Below are 23627 nucleotides of genomic sequence, written 5' to 3'. Positions count from 1 at the left end.
CCACAAGAGTTTAGAAATGAGAGTTTCTGAGTGAGCCCTGAGGCTCCCACTTGTTTCTTCTTGTGGGAGAATCAAATACCAGGATCATTGTTTTAAAAAGTAAGCTGTTGTCATTTAAAAGATGTTGCAGTGTTCTCTGAAAGGAATAGTAGTTGGAAGTGTCTTTGGAGGGCTGAGGAAACAGTCTGAATGTTTTTAAGATGGGTGGATTGATTATTGATAAAACGAGGTGAAAGTTGTGGGGCAGGCAGAGAGGCTGAGTGGTTCTGAGTCGTGTGTCTGTCTGAAACCTGCCAATCATGAGGTGGTTGCAACCATCTTGATCAAGGATAATTCAGTTTTTCCTTCTCCCTAATGCCATTTTTCTTTTCCAGACTACAGATCTGGCCGGGATATGCAGCCAGCATTCGTAAGACCGATGCAGGATTGATGTTACTGATCGATCTGACCCATAAAGTAATCCGGAATGACTCTGTTATTGATGTTCTGTGAGTATGTGGCATGAAGACAAGTAGGTACTGAAGATTGTTGGGGAAGTGGTTGGCCTTCTGTCCTGACGATAAATGCTAGTTTTGAGTTCAGAATCGGGTTTATTATCACTGGCATATCTTGTGAAATTTATTCCTTCATGATTTTCCATTGTAATGATGTAAGTAGCACAGTGCCCATTTCAAAGCAGGAGATGCTTTAGCTGATCCCCTGGTGCATTTCTAATAACCATGAACTCCAGCTGTTAATGAAAATGTTATACCTATTTATTTGGCCAGGCAGCATCTATGGAAAAGAGTACAGTCGATGTTTCAGGCCGAGACTCCTCATCAGGTCTGAAGAAATTCAATCTTTTTTTTCCCTCCAGTCCTGATGAAGGGTTTCGGCCCAAAGCATCAACTGTACACTTTTCCGTATTTGCGGTCTGGCCTGTTGAGTTCCTTCTTTATTTGGAGATACAGCACGGTAACAGCCCTTCTGGCCTAACGTCAAAGTAAAATGTATTAACAGAGCACACACATGTCACCACATACTACCCTTTTCTTTTTCCTGCGGGCATACACAACAAGTCTATAGAACAGTAGCTGTAAACAGAATCAATGGAAGAGCAAGAGCATAGAAGACTCCAAACTGCAAATGTAAATAAATAGCAATAAATAATGAGAGCATGAAGTAACAAGTGAGACCATCTCAATAGATGAGTATAGTTAACTTCTCTTGTGCAAGAGCCTGATGGTTGATGGATGAGCCTGCTATGCCCAAATACACCCATTTATTAATTACATGCCATGTTGTATGACGAGGTGATCGTGGTCTTTCCATGACCATGATTGTTCTTGGCAAATTTTTCCACAGAAGTGTTTTGCCGTAATCGTCTGGGCACTGCTTTTGCAAGAAGGGTGACAGCAGTCATTACTAATAGTCTTCAGACCTATCAATATTCAGTAGGTTTCAATAAGATTTCCCTCACCCTCCAACCACCACCGTTCTTCTAAACTCGTTTGTTTGTTTGTTATGTGCCGTGTTGTATGACGTGGGCAGTCAGCAGTTATGGTCACTCTGTTCTGAGCACATTTTTCTACAAAAATGGTTTGTCATTGCCACCACCTGGGCAGTGTCTTTACAAGACAGGTGACCCCAGTCATTATCAGTACTCTAGAGATAGTCTGCCTAGCATCAGTGGTCACATAACCAGAACTTGTGATATGTACCAGTTGCTCCCAGACCCTGATCCGATGGTGGAGGGTGGGGGGCTATGCAGGTGTTGCATCTTGCCCAAAGGTGACCTGCAGGCTAGCCTAAAACCTTTGTTAGAGATGCATCTCTACCCTGCCACTCACAATGATACCCATGTGACCAATAACCAATAAACCTACTAACCCTCACATTTATAATCTGGGAAGAAACCCACGTGGTCTCGGAAAGCGTACAAACTCCTCGCAGACAACAGCAGAAGTTGAACCTGGGTCGCTGCTGCTGTAATAGCATTACCCTTACAAGGGTTCCCATCCTTTTTTTTGTCTTGGACCCCTACCATTAACCGAGGGGTCCGCAGACCCAGTCTGGGAATCCCTGCCCAAACTGTTACTCTATCATGCTGTATCTTGTTTCCTCCTGAAATGCCAGTCCTCCAGCTTTGCCAAGCTTTACATTAAGTGCTATCAGAGTGAAACAGGCCATTTAGCCTGGCTTTGATTTAGTTCCTGCAGAGCTGGTTTCATCTCCATTTTAACTGTGTATCTACTGTTCTCTTTTCTCACATCAGAATCACGGCATGTGTCGTGAAATTTGTTAACTTAGCAGCAGCAGTTCAATGCAATACATAATATAGAGGGGGGAAAAAGTAAATCAATTATAGTAAACATATATTGCATAGATTAAAAATCATGCAAAAACAGAAATAATATATATTTAAAAAGTGAGGCAGTGTCCAGGAGTTCAATGTCCATTTAGGAATCGGATGTCAGAGGGGAAGATGATGTTTCTTAATCGCTGAGTGTGTGCCTTCCAGCTTCTGTACCTCCTACCTGATGGTAACAGTGAGAAAGGGCATGCCCTGGGTGCTGAGAGTCCTTAATAATGGATACTGCCTTTCTTAGACACCGCTCTTTGAAGATGTCCTGGGTACAGAAGTTTTTGAGTGTATTTGTTGACATACCAAATCTCTTCAAACTCCTAATAAAATATAGTCACTGTCTTGCCTTCTTTATAACTGCATCGATATGTTGGGACCAGGTTAGATCCTCAGAGATCTTGACACCCAGGAACTTGAAACTGCTCACTCTCTCCACTTCTGATCCCTCTGTGAGGATTGGTATGTGCTCCTTTGTCTTACCCTTCCTGAAGTCCACAATCAGCTCTTTCATACTGAAGTTGAGTGCCAGATTGTTGCTGTGACACCACTCCACTAGTTGGCAGATCTTGCTCCTGTACACCCTCTAGTCACGGTCTGAGATTCTACCAACAATGGTTGTATTGTCGGCAAATTTATAGATGGTTTTTGAGCTATGCCTCTGTTAAGTATCTGCTGCCTGTGTATTGCTGTTGATTCTGAGCAATGCTTTCCTATACAGGCATGTTATATACGAGAAAAGCAGTGAGAACTTCCAGGATGTCTGTCTGAAACAGCTGGTGGGCAGTACCATCATGACCAAGTACAACAACCGCACTTACCGCATCGATGACATTGACTGGGACAAGACTCCAACAAGCTCCTTTTGCATGGCCAACGGGACGAGCATTACCTTCTGCGAATATTACAGGTCAGCATTTGGTGATCTGTGCATCTTCCAGCATCTGGATGTCAGTGGCAAGCTCGGCAGAATGGTTAGACTATGCACAGAAGTGATTAGGAAGGCTAACAGAAAGCTGGGCTATATAATGCAGTCAGTGGAGTTCAAGTCAAGAGACATTGTCCTTAAGCTGAATAATAGGCTTGTGAGACACGCTTTGAGTACTGTGTACGATTTTGGCTTCCATATTGTGTGAGGGGGGTGAAGGCACTGGAAGGTGTTCAGAGAAGGGTGACTGAACTCATTCCAAGTTTGCAAGGTATGAACTATGAAGGAAGATTGAAAGAATTAAATCTTTTTGACCTAAGTAGATGTAGAATGAAAAGAACATGATAGAAGTGTACAAAATCATTAAGGGTATAAGTAGAATGGATGTCAGCTGATACTTCAAAATTAATCCATCAACAAGGACACAGGGCCAAAGGTGGAGACTGGTTAAAGGGAGATTTTAGACTAGCATCAGGAAGCATTTCTTTACACAGTGAGTTGTAGACACATGGAACAAACATGGAGTTGTGTAGTTGAGAGTAGTACCTTTGAGACTTTCAAATCTAAAGTCAAGTCAAATTTATTTATATAGCACATTTAAAAACAGCCCACGTTGACCAGAGTGCTGTACAGATCAGAGCAGACAGGTAAAATCACAAATACAAGGAACACAGACATAACCAACAAGGCAAACAGCGTACAAAAGAAACAACGGAAGGGCCTAGGCACAAGCCAAAATTCAGCCACATCAAGAGGATTCAAATGCAAGTGAATGAAAATAAGTTTTGAGCCTGGATTTATGAGTCGATGGAGGGGGCGGATCTGATAGGGAGGGGAATGCTGTTCCACAGTCTAGGGGCTACAACAGCAAAGGATCGGTCACCCCTGAGGGGCAGCCCATTTAGGGCTTTATAAACAGAAGAATCTTAAAATCAATTCTGAACCGTACTGGCAGCCAGTGGAGGGAGGCCAGGATAAGAGTAATATAGTACCTCTTCCGGGCACCTGTCAGGAGCCTGGCTGTGGCGTCCTGGACCAGCTGAAGACAGGACAGGGACAACTGACTAATCCCAGTATACAGGGAGTTGGAGTCGTCCAAGTGGGAGGATATAAGAACATGGATGACTTTCTCGAGATCTTTGAAAGAGAGAAATGACTTGATTTTGGCAATAGTACGAAGCTGGAAAAAACTGGCTTTTACTACTGCATTAACTTGCTTATCAAATATCACACCAAGGGATTTAACATGGTAGTTCATAGTTATTTGAACACACTGTTTACTTAGGAATTCGGCAAGATTTGTTGGGCCAAATGGCCTGTTCCAGTCAAAACTTTCAAGTGTTCTAATGTTTGTGGTGGCCTGTCTGTGACTGAGTGGCTTGCTGGGTGTTTTCATACAGATGGTTCAGGAGCCTAGTGCAGCCTCCTCTATATCAGTGAGGCCAATGTAGATTGGAGGAACCGCTTTGTCAACCACCTTCGATTTGTCCACCACAAAAAGTGGGATTTCCCACTGGCCACCCATTTCAGTTCATCGTCATTCAGCCATACATCTTTACCCATGAATACAGACAAGCGAAACAGCATTACTCTAGGCTCAAGGTGCAAAACACAGTACCAACAGTCATACACAGCACATATAGGAGTAAACATAACAGTCATGCAAAAATTATCGTCCAAATCCCTGAGACCATGAATGGTGCGACAGTCTGTAGTTGTGCACAATACAACTAAGTTCTGCTGAATGAACACGGATGGGCAGCACTGGTTCCAGCGTGGATGCTGCATTACAGTGCACCTGACAATGTGGTGGAGCGCCCAACTCTGATGCCTCTGTCCTGGTGAGCTGCAAGGAGGCAATACTGTGGATCGTGGCTTAGTCCATGCAGCTCCCCCTCTGTCCACCCCCACTGTTGACCAATAAATCAATGAATTGGACTTAGAATGTTTCACACCACCAATGTCCAACAGAGTCATGCTATCGCAAGAAAAGCTCTAAGGTGATCACTCACTGTTAGACTATACACCTCTTCACAGACCGATGTCTCTGTGGCACTGGCAGTATCACGGTCCACACACCAAGCCCAGCTCTTTCAGCTTCTGTGCCATCAAGCAACTTCCTGATGGGGAAGACCTGCAGTACACTATTAAGACAGTAACCCTTTGGTTGGCCCCATTGAAGCCACTGCATCTAAGCAGTCTCCTCCCCTATCAGATTCCTTCTTCAGCCTTTTACCTTTTCTACCTATTCTCTACCAGCTTCTTACTTCATTTCCTTCCACCCCACCTATCAACCTTCCCTCGCACTTGGTCTCACCAATCACCTACCAGTTTGTACTCCTTCCCCCTCCCACCCAATTTTATTCTGGTTCCTGCTCTCCCCCAACCTACTTCCTTTCCAGTCCTCGTGAAGGGTTTTGGCCTGAAATATGGACTGTTTATTCCCCTCCATATTTGCTGCCTGACCTGCTGAGTTCCTCCAACATTTTGTGTGTGTTACTTAAGATTTTCAGCATCTGCAAAATCTCTTCTGTTAGTGAACGTGATGCATTTTATTTTAAACCATCTAGTAGTGTTTTTGATTATTATTACCAAGACTAATTATAGATGCTTTTCTGAATTCCAGAATATTAATTGAATTAAATTCCACAGCATGTTTGGTGGGATTTGAACTTGAGTCCCTGTGAGTACAGGCTTCCCAGTTATTAGTCCAGCTGCCATACACTAAATAACTGTAGGGTCAGTCTTTCTCAATGTAACAGTATGTAACTGCCTGTGATGTACCTGTACCCATAATCACTATAGAAGACAGAATCAGCCTTCCTTAAGAATGAACCTGTGGAAAGCAATTGGCCCTGACTGTGTACTCAAACCCTTCATGGATCAACTGGCTGGCGTCTAAGTCTAAGGCTTCCATTGGCTAGAGTTGACCATGGATGTTGCATCCCAGCACAAGCCTGGGCAGTGCAATATGGAGAGCAAGCTGTTCCCATGTAGCAAGCTACCCCTCTCCACACATCTGATGAGCCCAAAGGAACAGCAGAGACTGATACAGTTCGGCACCAGCAGCATCACAAGAGTTGCCAGTCAACATTGGACTGCCTTAGGGACTCCAGCTCCGGATTTTTCCCTTGAGGTTCACTCCCAAAGTCTTCCCCATGAGTGGGTGTAGCACTGTAAGACAGCAGAGGTTTGAGATCAGAGTTTTCCTTCTAGATGAGCTGCCAACCACCGTTGACAAACCTCACCTGCCCAAAGCGACTAGTTTTATGGCGCCAGTAGCTTGCCTTTGCCCCTTCTCCTGTCAGTAGAAACGGTTCTGCCGGGCTTAGTAGCTAAGCACACATGAAGGCGAAGAGCTGGATTTGGTTGTCAGAGGCTATTTGAGGTGCACACCATTGGGAGTATTTAATAGATAATTGGAGCTTGTCCCCATTACCACCCCAGTTGTAACAGCCTTAAGGCTGGTGTATTTGGTTGTTTTTAAGGTCACCCTGCTCCAACCTGAAGTTCCCACCTGCTTTAAGAAGACGACAGTCATCTTAGTGCCAAAGAAAAATATGGTCAAGTGCCTAAAATGACTACTGCCTGATGGCTCTGACAGTTACGAACATGAAGTGCTTCAAGAGGCTGATTGTGGCATGTTTTAGATTAGATTAAAGACGTCATGGTTAGCTTTTTTGTCAGATTTATATCTAAACATACGATAAAATGCATTGTTTGCATCCAGTAAAATCAGTGAGGATTGTGCTGGACAGCCCACAAGTGTCACCACACTTCGGGTCTCGATGTACAGATTGTGGTTAGTGAGCTGTGAGCATATCATTACAAAGACACGTGGGTTAGGGTTGTGAGTTGTAGGCATCGTGTCATTGCAAAGACATAGGGGTAGAGTTGGTGAGTTGTGGGCATATCATTGCAAATACTTATTGGTTAGGGTTGTTGAGTTATGGGCATGTCATTGAGAAGAGGTAGTGAGTTGAGGGTATGTCATTGAAATGGTGGGGGGGGGGAGAAATTGAGAGAAAATAAAGGATAAAGAATGCGATTTAGGATATCCACACAGATCCCACTGATGCAAATGATACATTTCCCTGATGCTTTGATGTAAGCATGACAAATAAAACTTGTCATCTTTGTTTGATCTGTTTGGATGGCACGCAGAACACAGTACGTACCTGTGACAATAACAAAGCAATTACAAGTGCCAACAGCAACAAGATATGTGAGGGATTGACAAACCTACCCTGTGGTATAGTGTGAGCTTGCAATGCGGGGTACTTGAAACATACCTGACATGTGCAGTTGATATGTTACCTTGGGACAAGATGGGCATTCACTGTTGTGTTTTCTGATTTAATATGCAGTCCTAATATTTATAAAAGGAAAACAAAATTGCTTTGATGACTTTCTTCATGTATTCAAATTTATGATACAATCTGTATAATTGAATGTGCCATACTGACTTGTGTTCTGTTCTTTTAATTGTTTTTTGCCTTTTTGGATTTCCTCTTTTTTTAGTTCAATTCCAGATGCTTCTATGACCCCTAATAGTCAGAGCACTACAGTACAGAAACAGGTCCTTCAGTTCATCTAGTCCATGCTATCTACCTATTCCCACCACAGCCCTTCATACCCCTCGCAACTACGTGCTTATCCAAATTTCACTTAAATGCTGCCATTGAACCCACATTCAACCCTTCTGCTGGTAGCTGATTCCACACTCTCAGCCTCAGGTTCCCCTTAAATATTTCACCTTTCACTCTTAACCTGACCACCTAGTTCTAGTCTCACCCAGCCACAGTGGAAAAAGCCTACTTACCTACTCTGTCTATCTTACTGTGTATACCTTTATAAAATCTCCCCTCATTCTCCTACAATCCAGGGAACAAAGTCCTAAACTGTTCAACCTTTCCCTATATACTTGGGTCCTCAAGTCTTGGCAACTTTTTGGTAAATTTTCTCTGCACTCTTGCAATCTTTTTGATATCTTTCGTGTAGGTGGGTGACTAGAACTGCACACAATAATCCAAATTTAGTCTGCAATATCTTAATTAATTTAACATGCGGCCCATCTGCTGTACTCATTACATTGGTTTATGAAGGCCAATGTGCCAGAAACTCCCTTTCAGATCCTATCTACCTGTGACACCACTTCCAAGGAATTATGGATCTGTAATCTCAAATCTTTGTTATACCACTCTCTTCAGTACCCTACTGTTCACTGTAAGTCCTGCCCTGATTTGTCCTTCAAAGTGCAACACCTCACACTTGTATGCTTGACTTCCATCCACCATTTTCCATCTGTCCAGATCCCTCTGGTCCTGATAGACAAATGACATAAGAATTGCATACCCCAAGACTGGCTAAAGTTACCTAGTCTAATGCAGAGATTTGACCTAGAGTTGAGAGCTAGGCGATGGGATGTGTTGGGTGGTGTCTCTCTGCCATTGCCTGTTGTTGACCTGTTGAACTTGCTGTTGTAGCAAAAACTATGGAATTACCATTCAGGATCTGAACCAACCTCTCCTGGTACATCGGCCGAAGCCAAGACGAGGACCACAGGGACAGGTACAGTGGGATGGGTACAATTATCCCAAATTGCATTCTTTATCCTTTAATTTCTTCTCCCCCCCCCCCCCACCCCAATTGCTGCTGTGATCCAATTTGTAATAAATACTCCTTCTGCCTTCAAGTGATTTGAGCAGAATGTCTTGTACACCACCCTGTGTGATGGAGAGACTGAGTGGGGAAGGAAACAGTGGGTCAGCAGGTAGAGACTCAGGTTCAGTCCTGATTTCTGGTGCTCATCTCCTGGCGTGAGTTTCCCCAAGGTGCTTTTGTTTCCTCCCACATAGTCATTGAACACTACAGTACAGAAACAGGCCCATCTAGTCCAATCCAAACTATCCAAGATCTGTGGTTGGTTGTTGACTGCTGTAAGTTGCCCCTAGTGTCTGGACAAGTGGAAGGAATTGATGGGAACCTGGGGAGAGTGGATGACTGCTTGTGGGAGATGGAGCTGTTCTGAACTTGCACGGACTGTGGTGTGAAATGGTTTCCTAAGGCAGCAGTTAGCATAATGCTTTACGGCACCAATAATCAGAAATCAGAGTTATGTTCCTGCTGTTATCCGCAAGGAGTTTGTACATTCTCCCTGTAACTGCAAGGGTTTCCTCCGGTCCCTTCCACATTTCAAAGACATATGGGTTAGGGCTAGTGAGTTGTGGGCGTACCGTGTTGGTACCGGAAGCGTGGCAGCACTTTTGGGCTGCCTCCATCACATACTTACATTTTATTTGTCATTGATGTAAATGACGCATTTCAATATGTTTTCACATACATATACAAATAAAACTAATCTTTTATTTAGTATGGAAATGCAGGTTGAAACATATGAAGTCTGTACTGAGTGATTTTCCCTCTTGTGGGTGGGAGACTCATTTGGTGAAGCTCTTGTTATGATTTTAGTTTAACTCCCACTAGCTTTATTTTTTTGCTATAGCACGTCCTTTTACTACAGTCGATCGGGCTATTGAGCATGTTCACTCTTTATCCTGCACTTCCATTGTCATCCTTCTTCTCTCGATAAGAAGAAAAAGTTGCTTGTGCCCTCCCTTTCCACCTCACCAACCTCCATGTTCAACAGATCCTTAATTTGATCTTCAGGAAGCTGTGCTTCATGAGACGCTGTGGTGAACTACATACACCTGTCTGAACACGCCCCCCTGCTGACTGCTCCTGTGGCTCCTCCCACGGACCCCGGTATAAAGGCGATTGGGGACACCGCCCCGGTCTCAGTCTCCAGGATGCAGTGTGGTGGTCAATTGCTGCTTGTTCTTTCTTCCAGCCAATAAAAGCCGATATCTTGCCTCATGTCTCGGAGAGTTATTGATGGTGCATTAGACGCATTTTCCCTTTTCCTCCCCTCTCAGCATTCCAGAGACGGTTGCGTTGGCAGCTCCCTGCTTCATTTTTCCATCTCGCCTGCCCTCTCCCAGTGGAATTTCTCTCCACCCACTACCTCAGCAACTTAACATACAGTTGTGTTTTCTGTCTCCTGTTCTTGTGAATTATCAGCAACCTGTCATGCTAACTCTGTTTCCATCTCTGTGGCTTTTGTTTGGCTTGTATGGTATCTTCAGAATTCCCTTTTTTAAAAATTTAATAATTATTTTGAATTTGCATTTTTTCTGGGGGGTTTTTTGTCTCCTGTACCATAAGGAGACAATCTCAATGTCTGTTCTCTCCATCTACCAGCTCCAGCAACCCTGAACCTTTCCTGTAAATCTCCTGTGTGCCCATTCACAAAGGCTTTTTGGCTAAAAGTTGTATCAGATGTACACCAAAACATGCAGTGAAATGTGTCGTTTACATTAACAACCAACACACCCAACGATGTGCTGGAGAAGCCCAGGGGTGTCACCATACATTCTGGCACCAACACAACGTTCAGCAGAACAGCAGCAAAAACAAGCCTAGTTCCTCTCTCCCCCATCCAGGCATGCTCACACACAGTCCTCTAACCCCAGTACAGACAGTCTTTCCTTGACCTCCAGGCTCCACTAGACTTGTGAATTGTTGTAGAGGTTAGTTTCAAAATGGAGACATTCAATTTGTAATTTGTGTATAAATTTTTTAAATGTAGTTAATACAGAATGAAATACTGCTAGTGCCTGAGCTGTCATACATGACGGATATACCCGAACAGATGAAGAAGGATTTCCACACAATGAAGGTGGGTAACTGAATCCTATCACATCAAATGCGAGAATGTGGCAACTGCTTATGCAGCCGTTTGATTGCATGTGGGCAAAGGACTCTATCTTTTTGCACAAGCTTTCAAGCACAAGTGTTTTTGTCTCGACAGGCCTGGTTCGTTGTTCCCGCACTGTAAATTGCCCAGCAGGAGCATTAATCATATTACTTCGTTGTTGTTCTTGTTCCGGCATAGGTAACGTGAACATTTGCAAAATTAGCTGGTGAACGCAAAGTCAGAAATTTAAGTTTAAGGAACTTAAGTTTCTCTAAGGGCACAACTAGATATGCATCATGTTGTTTACTGAAATAGAGAAAGTCTTTCTAAGTTGTATGATAAGGTAAAAGAGTAGCCAAAACCTAACAAGGCTACAGGAGAATAGGTTCTGCCCTTAAAGTAGTTACTGCCCAGAGATTTCCTGAGTGGAGCACACCAAAATGGGGTAATATACTAAGTTCATTATTATTGTATCACAATCAAAAAGTTTCACAAATTTTTCAGCCCACATGGTGGAAAGCACTACATATGTCCCAGTGAAATGGTTTATAGGGTATGGAAGAACTTGTAATGATCACTATCATGGGAGGGAAGGCAATGGGGTCAATAAACTTTGAGATTAAAAGTGGGCAAACACCCAGCCCTTAAATAAGTAAATGTATTGGGCTCTAAAGATTGTAAACCTGTGGGATATGTACTTTAAAACACTGATTCAGTCATAATCTTTTGAAAGAAAAAGTATAAACGGAATCAGCTTTATTATCATTGACGTGTCATGAAATTAATTGTTTTGTGGCAGTAGAACAGTGAAATACATTAAAAATTGCTATAAACTTAATACTAAGAAATATATAAAAATAGGCAGTGTAAAAAGAACAATATAATGAGTTAGTGTTAATGGATTCATTGTCCATTCAAAAAAAATCTGATGGCAGAGGGGATGAAGCTGTTACTAATACATTGAGTGTGTCTTCAGCCTCCTGTACCCCCTTCCCGATGGTAGCAAAGAGAAGACGGCATGTCCTAGATGGTGAGGGTCCTTATTAATAGATGCCGCTGCCTTGAGGCATTTTGACAGTGCCCTCAAAAGTTGTGAGGCTAGTGCCCATGATGCTCGCTGAGTCGACAACCCTCTGGAGCTTTTTCCTAATCCTGGCCATCGGTGGCTCCATACCAGACAGTGATGCAAATAGTCAGAATGCTCTCCACCATACATCTGTAGAAGTTGGCTAGAGTCTTTGGTGGCAAACCAAATCTCCTCAAACTCCTCATGAAATATTACCAGCGTCGTGTCTTCTTTGTAGCTGCATTGATATGTTGGGTCTAGGATAGATCCTCAGTGATATTGACACCCAGGATCTTAAATTTTTAAACTAGTCACCAACGTAATGATTGCAGAAACTGAAATAGAATATCAACCACGTAATCAGTCTGAGGGATAGATAGATAGATAGATACTTTATTCATCCCCATGGGGAAATTCAACATTTTTTTCCAATGTCCCATACACTTGTTGTTGCAAAACTAATTACATACAATACTTAACTCAGTAAAAATATGATATGCCTCTAAATCACTCTCTCAAAAAGCATTAATAATAGCTTTTAAAAAGTTCTTAAGTAGTTTACTTAAATGCATTAAATACAATCAACCCCGGCACTTTAACATATCTTACTCCTGGCGGTTGAATTGTACAGCCTAATGGCATTGGGGAGTATTGACCTCTTCATCCTGTCTGAGGAGCATTGCATCGATAGCAACCTGTCGCTGAAACTGCTTCTCTGTCTCTGGATGGTGCTATGTAGAGGATGTTCAGGGTTTTCCATAATTGACCGTAGCCTACTCAGCGCCCTTCGCTCAGCTACTGATGTTATACTCTCCAGTACTTTGCCCACGACAGAGCCCGCCTTCCTTACCAGCTTATTAAGACGTGAGGTGTCCCTCTTCTTAATGCTGCCTCCCCAACACGCCACCACAAAGAAGAGGGCGCTCTCCACAACTGACCTATAGAACATCTTCAGCATCTCACTACAGACATTGAATGACGCCAACCTTCTAAGGAAGTACAGTCGACTCTGTGCCTTCCTGCACAAGGCATCTGTGTTGGCAGTCCAGTCTAGCTTCTCGTCTAACTGTACTCCCAGATACTTGTAGGTCTTAACCTGCTCCACACATTCTCCATTAATGATCACTGGCTCCATATGAGGCCTAGATCTCCTAAAGTCCACCACCATCTCCTTGGTCTTGGTGACTTTTGTCCAAGAATCAGAGAGAATGTGTTGGAGAACAATCCCAGTTCAACAATTCGTTCAAAATGTGGCCACTCCATTTCACAGGAAGTTTGTGACAACTACTCAAGTTTCAAAATATATTTATTAACAAAGTACGTCTACAGTATATCACCATATGCTGCCTGGAGGTTCAATTTCTTGCAGGTGTTTGTGGGAAAACAAATACAATAGAATCAATGAAAAACTACATACAGCTGAAACTGACAAACAACTAATGTACAAAAGATAAACTGTGCATAAATAATGCTGAGAACATGAGTCTTAGAGCCCTTGACAGTGAGTCTATAGGTTGTTAAATCAATACACAGAAGTGTTGAGTGAAGTTATCCACACCAGTTCAGGAGCCTAATTATAGGATAATTATTTCTGAACGTGGTATTGTGGGACATTAGGCTCCTATACCTCCTGCCTGATGTGGTGTGATGATCAGCCTTGAAGTGATATTTTCTTAAATGAAAAAGGGCCTTCTGAATAATGGTGTGTGGACGTATTCCTCTGTGATTCTAATTTCCAGGTTCCCTTTGATCTTACAGGATATGGCTGCACAGGTTAACAAAAGTCCTGAACAGAATCTTCTGGCTTTGAAAAAGCTCCTGAACAACATCAAGGAAAATGCCAGTGCTCAGGAGGAGCTGTCCCTCTGGGGTCTCGTCATTGACAATGATGTTCTTGAAGTGGGTCTTGGTGATTTGTCTTGTGAAGTTGCTCTTGGGTTGGAATTTGGCAGAGAGGATTGTTACAACTCTGTCAAAAGCTGCGCGTTACTCCAGTCAGGCAAACCCCTCTTTCTGAAACTCTTTGGACCTTGCGGTCCTTTGGCCATATGTGGTGCAACAAAAAGTGGAAGAACCATTGCCACTTGTACAGTGAAAAGATTGGAGTACACTCAGTAGTCACTTTATTGGGTACATGAGTGGAACTGGAGGTGGTCTGCTGTAGCCTACCAACTTCAAGGTTCGATATGTGCATTCAGAGATGCTCTTCTGCACCCACCATTGTAACGTGTGGTTATTTGAGTTACTGTCACCTTCCTGTCAGCTTGAACCAGTCTGGCCATTCTCCCCTGACCGCTCTCTTAACAAGGCATTTTTTCCCACAGAATTGCCACTTACTGAATGTTTGTGTTTTTCACAGCATTCTCTGTAAACTCTAGAGATTGTTTTGCATAAAAATCCCAGAAAATCAGCAGTTTCTGAGATGCTGAAACCACCCTGTTTAGCACCAAAAATTATTCCATGGTCAGTGTCACTAAGATCACATTTCTTCCCCATTCTGATGTTTGGTCTGAACCTCTTGACCAAGTCTGTGTGCTTTTATGCATTGAGTTGCTGCCACATGATTGGCTAATTAGATATTTGCACTAATAATCAAATGTGCTTAATGAAGTGGCCATAGAGTGCATAGCCACAAAGGGAACTGCCCTCTTTCACAGTCACATTGGGCTAGCCTTAGAGTCTGGCAGAGGGTTGTCAGTCCACTTGCTTCCTGGGTTTGGAATTCCCCGAGAAATTTGGAAAAATTTGCATTCCCCCCAACATGGTGTTCTTGACTCTTCTATAAGCCTGAGGGCAGATCAGATTTTGGTTTTTACATAAGATTAGATTAGTTTTATTTGTATACATCAAAACATGTCAGTGACAACATACAGTCTTGTGGACATGCTGGAGGTAGCCCGCGAGTGTCACAAACACAGCATGCCCACAACTCCTAACCCTAACCTGTATGTGAGCAAAATGGAACACCCAGAGGAAACACACTCGTTCACAGGGAGCACATACAATGTCCTCAAAGACAGTGGTAGGAATTGTATCCTAATCACTGATGCGGTGAAGCATGACATAGTTGCTGCACTACCTCCATTCACTACCTCATCATGGCAGTAGAGGAGGCCTTGTATGGACATATCCGAATGGGAATGTGAAGTAGAGTTGAAGTGGGTGACAACCGGGAGATCCTGTCTGTTGTGGTGGACGGAGCATAGGTGCTCGATGAAGCGGTCCCCCAATCTGCGTCGGATCTCACCGATGTAGAGGAGGCCGCACCGGGAGCATCAGATGCAATAGATCACCCCAACAGACTCACAAGTGAAGTGTTGCCTCACCTGGGAGGACTGTTTGGGGCCCTGAATGGTGGTAAGAGATGAGGTGTAGGGGCAGGTGTAGCACTACACTTGCAGGGATAAGTGCCAGGTGGGAGATCTGTGGGGAGGGACGTGTGGACCAGGCAGTCGCGAAGGGAACAATCCCTGCGAAAAGCAGAGAGGGGTAGAGAGGGAAAGATGTCCTTAGTGGTGGGGTCCTGTTGAAGATAGCAGAAGTTGCGGAGGATAATATGGTGGATCCGGAGGCTAGTGGGGAGGTAGGTGAGGACAAGGAGAACACGGTCCCTGCTGTGGTGACAAGAGGATGGGGTGAGGGCCGAAGTGCGAGAAATGGAGGAGATGCGGGTGAGGGCATCATTGATGACGGCAGGAGGGAAACCACAATCCTTAAAGAAAGAGGACATTTGGGATGTCCTGGAACAGAAAGCCTCATCCTTGGAGCAGATGCGGCGGAGATGGAGGAACTGGGAATAGGGAATAGAATTTTTGCATTTGGCAGGGTGGGAAGAGGTATAATGAAGGTAGTTATGGGAGTCAGTGGGTTTATAGAAGATGTCAGTGGACAGTCTATCTCCAGAGATGGAGACCGAGTGATCGAGAAAGGGGAGAGAAGTGTCCGAGATGGACCAAGTGAATTTGAGGGCTGGGTGAAAGTTAGAGGCAAAGTCGATGAAATTGATGAGCTCAGCATGGGTGCAGGAAGCAGCACCAATGTAGTCATCAATGTGTCAAAGGAAGAGTTGGGGAGCAGTACCAGTATAGAATTGGAGCATAGACTGTTCCACGTAACCCAAGAAGAGGCAGGCATAGCTAGGGCCCATGCGAGTGCCCATAGCTGCACCCTTGGTCTGAAGAAAGTGGGAAGAGCCAAAAGAGAAGTTATTAAGTGTGAGTACCAGTTCCGCCAACCTAAGGAGTGTGGTGGTGTTGGGGAACTGGTGAGGTCTATTGTCCAGTAAGTAGCAGAGGGCTTTGAGGCCTCCTTGATGGAGAATAGAAGTGCATAAGGATTGGACATCCATGGTGAAAATGAAGTGGTCGGGACCGGGGAACTGGAAGTTATTGAAGAGGTGGAGGGCATGGGATGTATCCTGGATGTAGGTAGGGAGGGACTGAACTATGGGTGACAAAATGGAGTCGAGGTAGGCAGATACAAGTTCGGTGGGACAGGAGCAGGCCGAAACTATAGGCCTACCAGGACAGTCAGGCTTATGGATCTTTGGGAGGAGGTAAAACCGAGCAGTGCGGGGTGTGGGAATTATGAGTTTTTTGGCTGAGGATGGAAGGTCTCCTGAGTTGATAAGGGCAGTGATGGTACGGGAGACAATGGTTTGATGTTTTTTGGTTGGGTCCTGTTCCAGGGGTAAGTAAGAGGAGGTGTCAGAGAGCTGCCGTTTGGCCTCACTGAGGTAGAGGTCCGTCCGCCAGACCACTACGGCACCACCTTTGTCTGCGGGTTTGATGGTGAGGTTGGGGTTAGTGCAGAGAGAGCGGAGGGCAGTGCGTTCAGAGGTTGGAACAGGAGAGAGGAGTGGTGAAGTTGAGACGGTTGATGTCTTGGCGACTGTTGGAGATGAAAAGATCAAGTGCAGGTAGAAGGCCTGATGCGGGTGTCCAGAAGGAAGAGGAGTGTTGAAGACGGGAGAAGGGGTCATCGATAGGCAGAGGGGAATCCTTGTTAAAGTAGTAGGCTCAGAGACGTAAGCGATGGAAGAAGAGTTCAGCGTCATGCCGGGCACGGAACTCACTGAGGTGTGGCCGGAGGGGGACAAAAGTGAGGCCCTTGCTGAGCACAGAACGCTCTGCCTCAGAGAGGGGATGGTGAAGACATGGCAAGGGTTGGGGCTGGGGTCAGAGGAAGGTAAAGAGTGGGAGGTGTGGAATTTGTTGCCACAGGCAGCTGTGGAGGCCAAGTCTTTCTGAATATTTAAGGCAGAGGTCGATAGGGTCTTGATTGCTCAAGGCATGAAGGGATACAGGGAGAAAGCAGGAGGTTGGGGCAGAGAGGAATAGTGGAATCAGCCATGATGAAATGGCGGAGCAGACTCTGAGCAAAATGGCCTAGTTCTGCTCCTATATCTTAAGGTCTTAATGCAATGTTTTTTAATCTCTCTGTTTCGTTCTCTTTAACAGACAGAGGCAAGAGTGCTACCTCCTGAGAAGATCATCCTTCGACACAAGTCATTTTCTTATGGGCCTGATGTTAACTGGTCAAGGGAAGTTGCACGAGAGAAAGTAATCTCTGGGGTAAGTTTTACAGGCTTGGTGAGTGACTGCCTTGGGCAGCTGCGTCAGTGCAATTGAGTGGAGCATCATGATGGGTTAAATTTAATTTGGTTGATCGGAATTGGGTTTATTATCACTAAAATACATTGTGAAATGCATTTGTTTTGTGACAGCAGTACATGCATGACATAAAAATTACTTATAATAATAGTGCAAAAATAGTGAAGTTGGGTTCATGGACTGTTCAGAAATTTGATGGCAGAGGGAAAGAATCTGTTTCTAAAACATACATGGGTGCGTGCGTGGTCTTGCACACCATGAGCATTACCTCTCTATTGTCAGTTTTTTTTGTCCTGCTAATCTATTTTTTGTATGTTTTTCTTTTTTTAATCTAGTATATTTTAAATAGTGCATTGTACTAGTATCACAAAACAAATTTCACAAAATGTCAGTGATAATATAGCTAATTCTGATTTTGCCCTTGTTGCAGTGAAGCTCAATATAAGCTTAAGGAATAGCATCTTGTGTTTCCAGCTTGGCAACATTGAATTTCAGATAACATGCCTCCCTAATGAAGGATTGTGAACTTGTAGCATTAACTATTTTTGTCTCTGCTGCCTGACCTCTTTTATTTCAGATTTGCAGTAATTGTTATGTTCTGTATCTCTCCGTTCCTGCATCGTTTGTTGACTCTCTCTGCTTGTTTAAACATTGGCTGACTGGCTTAATTCTGCTCCTATGTCTTATAGTCTTGTGATCTAAATGTCCTTCAGACAGATGATATGCAGCCAGCAAACCTTCATCACCCTGTTTCAGCTGCTGGCTGTGGCAATAGTGTTGACATCTTTCTTTCTGGGCATCCAGCCTATCACTTGTTCCTACCAGCCCTACCCCCTTCTCTACATCTCGTTGAAACAGCTTCCCATCATTATCTTGGCCCGTTCAAGGTTCGTTGATGTGGAAATCTGCATTTCCCCCATTTCTTCACAGATGTTTTCATACTGCCGAATATTTGTGGCATTAGATAGATAGATAGATACTTTATTCATCCCCATGGGGAAATTCAACTTTTTTTTCCAATGTCCCATACACTTGTTGTATCAAAACTAATTACATACAATACTTAACTCAGTAAAAAATATGATATGCATCTAAATCACTATCTCAAAAAGCATTAATAATAGCTTTTAAAAAGTTCTTAAGTCCTGGCGGTTGAATTGTAAAGCCTAATGGCATTGGGGAGTATTGACCTCTTCATCCTGTCTGAGGAGCATTGCATCGATAGTAACCTGTCGCTGAAACTGCTTCTCTGTCTCTGGATGGTGCTATGTAGAGGATGTTCAGAGTTTTCCATAATTGACCGTAGCCTACTCAGCGCCCTTCGCTCAGCTACCAATGTTAAACTCTCCAGTACTTTGCCCACTACAGAGCCCGCCTTCCTTACCAGCTTATTAAGACGTGAGGCGTCCCTCTTCTTAATGCTTCCTCCCCAACACGCCACCACGAAGAAGAGGGCGCTCTCCACAACTGACCTATAGAACATCTTCAGCATCTCACTACAGACATTGAATGACGCCAACCTTCTAAGGAAGTACAGTCGACTCTGTGCCTTCCTGCACAAGGCATCTGTGTTGGCAGTCCAGTCTAGCTTCTCGTCTAACTGTACTCCCAGATACTTGTAGGTCTTAACCTGCTCCACACATTCTCCATTAATGATCACTGGCTCCATATGAGGCCTAGATCTCCTAAAGTCCACCACCATCTCCTTGGTCTTGGTGATATTGAGACGCAGGTAGTTTGAGTTGCACCATATCACAAAGTCCTGTATCAGTTTCCTATACTCCTCCTCCTGTCCATTCCTGACACACCCCACTATGGCCGTGTCATCAGCGAACTTCTGCACATGGCAGGACTCCGAGTTATATTGGAAGTCTGATGTGTACAGGGTGAACAGGACCGGAGAGAGGATTATCGACTTGTTAATTCTTTACGGGCACGGTTGACTTAATTTGAAATAAACTGAATTTGTACCATGATCCAACTGCACTATAAACTCTTCTCCATTCACCGTGGGTGTGTGTTTCATTTTTTTTATTTATTGTATTTAGAGATGCAGCACGTTACAGGCTCTTCAAGCCCAACAAGCCCAATTATACCCGTAGGACCGATTACCCTAGTAACCCATATGTCATTGGAATGTGGGAAGAAACCAGAGCACCTGGAAGAAACCCACACAGTACATGGAACATGTACAACTCATTTGTATACAGTGTTGGAATTGATTGCAGGTCTCTGGCACTTTAGTAGCGTTAAGCTAACCACTACACCACTGTGCTGCTGGCAAACCATAACAAAACCCAGGATTAAGCCACCATATTTGAGATCTTTAGTCTTCTAAGATTATCCTGTCATTTCGGGCTGGGTGATGAAATCTGGGCCCAGAGTGAGTTGCTGGGCGGTGTGGTCTTAGGCCCAGAGTCGTTCGCTGCAGTGGTGCCCGGGTCCTAGTGTGGGGTACAGTGCGCTATTTAGACAATTTAAATGCCAACCCTGATCAGAGGCAAGAACCGATTTCACTCGTTCTCCGCGATATTCACTCCTCTGTCTCCAGGGCGCCAGAGCCTTTCACTTTTCCATTGTTTACTCAATTTACATGCTGGCCCAGATAGACTGAAAACACAGGGCGTCCGTCGGGATAAGAGCTGATTTCGTTCATTCTCCATGATGGTCATCTTCATGGCACTGAGCCTATGAAGACTGCCCCAGCTGCTGTGCTCCGTGATGAGTGAGGCTTTTGGGCCAACTCCAGGCTGCTTCAGGGTTTGGATGAGGATTTACTTTTGGTTTGAAATGCAGTTGTTCGCTTCAATTGATCACATGATTTTATCTTGCGTATCGTGTTGGTCTTTTTATTTTTGTTTTTTTGTTCTTTAATTTGAGTTCTTTCGTGTTTCTTGCTTTGTGGCTCCTTGTGAAAAAGCAAATCTCAAGGCTGTGTAATTTATACATTCTTTGATAATGAATGCACTTCAGTCTTGAATCATTTAATGCAGTTTCAATTCGATCTTGGCCAGATTGGCCTCATACCTTCATAGCTTTGCTAAGGTTTAGGAACGCATTCACAGATTGAATGATCACTTTTGCCTTTATGTAAAAGGATCAAGGATCAATGTTATTTGCCATATACATTTGCATGTATTCAGTGTGTTGGTACAACATGCAATAAAAAATTACCCAACAATTATAAACAATCACAAAACCATGGACTTTCTGTATTTAATGGCTATCTGGAGCAGTTAAATATCAGTTGTACTTGCATACTTTGGCAATAAAATGAATCTTTGAACATTGGCTGGCAGGGTGGAGATGTGTCTCTACCAAAGAAGGAGTAGGGCACTCCTCCACAAGCTTGCAGGTCACCCTTGTGCAAGGTGTAGCCCCTGCTTGGCCCCTAAATTGGGGTCACGTGAAGCCGTAGGAACAGCTGGTGCACATCACAAGTCCTGGTTATGTGACCAATGATGCCAAGCAGACAATCTCTGCAGAGTATTGATATTGGCTGGGGTCACCCGTCTTGTAAAGACACTGCCCAGAAGAAGGCAATGGCAACCACTGCTGTAGAAAAAAAAATTGCCAGAAACAGTTACGGTCAGAAGATCATGATCATCTATGTCATGCGATAAGGCACGTGATGATGATGATGATACCAAAACTTGCAGTGCAATGCATTATTTATGCCAACGACCAACACAAGCCAAGTGTGCTGCACATTCTGACATTAACATAAAATTAACCCTAACCTATAAGTCTTTGGAACGTGGGAGGAAACTGGACCACCCAGAGGTCACGGGGTGAATGTACAAACTCCTTACGGACAATTGTAGGGATTGAACCCGGATCACTGTCTGTGTAAAGTGTTATGCTATCTACTATTGTGGTGTGCTGCTGGGGTTCAATATCTTGCTATTCGGCTGTGAATGGTCACAAATGAAACACAGTTAGTGAAGTGATGCTGAAGAGTCACTTGGACAAGAGCAGGTGCTAAAGGGAATATTATGCAGTCTAATGTTAAAACTTACTGTGGAAATGCTGTACAAGACTGAGAATTTAATTGTGATTGGCATCAGGGTTGGTCTGGCAGGGTGAGGGGTTGTGGGGTGGAATGCTGCTTTCAAACAAGGGGTATAGAGCCTTGGGTCCCACTCTACCAGGTTCAGGAACAGTTACTACCCTACAACCATCAGGCTCCTGAACCAGCATTGATAACTTCACTAGCCTCAACTCTGAACAGATTCTACCACCTACGGGCTCACTTTCAAAGGCTCTATAGCTCATGTTCTCAGTAATATTTATTTACTTATATTTGCTTTTTATTTGCACATTGGTTATTCACCAATCTTTATCTAGTTTTAGGAGTCATAGAAGTCATAGAACACTATAACACTGAAACAGGTCCTTTAGCCCATCTCCGTGCTGAACTATTAATCTGCCCAGTCCCATCAACCTTCATCTGGACCAGAGTCCTCCATTCTCCTCCATGTACCTATTCAAATCTCTCTTAAAGTTGTAATCAGTTCACCCTCTGAGTGAAAACATTCACCTTCATGTTCCTATTACACATTTCATCTTTTACACTTAACCCAGGACCTCCTAGTTATCATCTCACCCACCCTCAATGGAAAAAGTCTGTTTGCTTTTATCTTTATCCCCTCAAATTTGGTATACTCCCGTCAAATCTTCCCTCATTCTTCTCCACTTTCAAGCAGGGGTTCTCAACTTTTTTTATGCCAGTGAGACTTCCCATTAATGGAGGGGTCTGTGGATCCCAGGTTGGGAACCTTTGCTGTAGGGAATACAGTCCCAGTCTCTTCAATCTTTCTCTATAGCTCAAGTCCTGGCAACATCCTTGTAAATTTCCTTTGCACTCTTTCAATCTTATTTACATCTTCCTGTAGGTAGGTGACCAAAACTGTATGCCATACTCCAAATTTGGCCGCACCTCCAACATTTTGTACAACTTCAACATAACATCCCAACTTTTGTACTCAATAATTTGATTTATGAAGTCCAAAGTTCCAAAAACTTTCTTTTTGATCTAATTCCTTGTGGTACCATTTTCAAGTAGCTATGGATCAGTATTCCCAGATCCCTCTGTTCTCCTGCACTTTGCAGGGCCCTGCTGCTCACCATTTAAGACCTACCCTGGTTTATCTTCCTGAAGTGCATTTGTCATTTTCCCAACTGGCCCAGATTCCATTGCAAATTTTTATTGATTTTGTTGTATTTCTCTGTTCTACTGTAAATGCCAGAAAGAAAATTAACCTCAGGGTAGTACATGGTGTCATATACGTACTTTGATAAATTTTCTTTGAACCTATTGGTGAGATTCTCATACTGTTCATGTTCCACAGGTTCCGATGCATTGCTGGGCTCTCTTTTTCCCAAAGCAAAGTGCCACATATGCCAAGGAGCTGGTCAAGTTGATGTCAAAGGTGGCAGAGCCCATCGGCATGACCCTCGTGCAGCCTGCCTATGTCGAGCTGAAGGATGACCGGACCCAGACCTACATCCGAACACTTCAGTCACACCTGGAGAGTGGCGTGCGTGGCGGGTTGGCGGGTTTCAATTACAATAGAGGGCTTTTTAAATTCGAACCTACCAATTTCTACTGAGTATTATTGTGTAGAAGTTACCATATGTTACAACGAGACATTGACAAATGCAGAGCTCAGCTAAGAGGTGGCAGATGGAGTTCAACCTGGAAAAATGTGAAAAGTTACATTTTGAGAGGTCGGAGTTGAAGGCAGATTAAAGGGTCCCTGACAGGATTCGTAGCAGTGTGGAGTCCATGTCCATAGGTCCCTCAGAGTTGCAGCGCAAGTTGATGGGGCATATGGTGTGTTGGCCATCAATAGTTGGGAGATTGTGTTCAAGATCTGCAGGGTAATGTTGCAGCTCTATAAAACTGGTTAGACCACACTTAG

At 43.8% G+C, this 23627-nt stretch overlaps 1 protein-coding gene across 1 annotated transcript in view; it reads left to right on the top strand.

The window, feature by feature from the left end:
• Positions 1 to 23627, top strand: part of piwil2 (piwi-like RNA-mediated gene silencing 2) — a 142310-nt gene that overhangs the window by 58037 nt on the left and 60646 nt on the right. Inside the window, exons 10-16 of the mRNA XM_073061751.1 lie at positions 375 to 488; positions 3063 to 3251; positions 8756 to 8840; positions 10918 to 11007; positions 13850 to 13990; positions 17551 to 17664; positions 23055 to 23243. Coding sequence (XP_072917852.1) covers positions 375 to 488; positions 3063 to 3251; positions 8756 to 8840; positions 10918 to 11007; positions 13850 to 13990; positions 17551 to 17664; positions 23055 to 23243 — 922 coding nt within the window. The remainder of the gene's footprint in view (positions 1 to 374; positions 489 to 3062; positions 3252 to 8755; positions 8841 to 10917; positions 11008 to 13849; positions 13991 to 17550; positions 17665 to 23054; positions 23244 to 23627) is intronic.

Source organism: Hemitrygon akajei, chromosome 1, assembly GCF_048418815.1.
Source record: "Hemitrygon akajei chromosome 1, sHemAka1.3, whole genome shotgun sequence".
Lineage (NCBI taxonomy): Eukaryota > Metazoa > Chordata > Chondrichthyes > Myliobatiformes > Dasyatidae > Hemitrygon > Hemitrygon akajei.
Note: the sequence above shows the minus strand (reverse complement) of the source record. Positions and strands in the feature narration are given on the sequence as shown.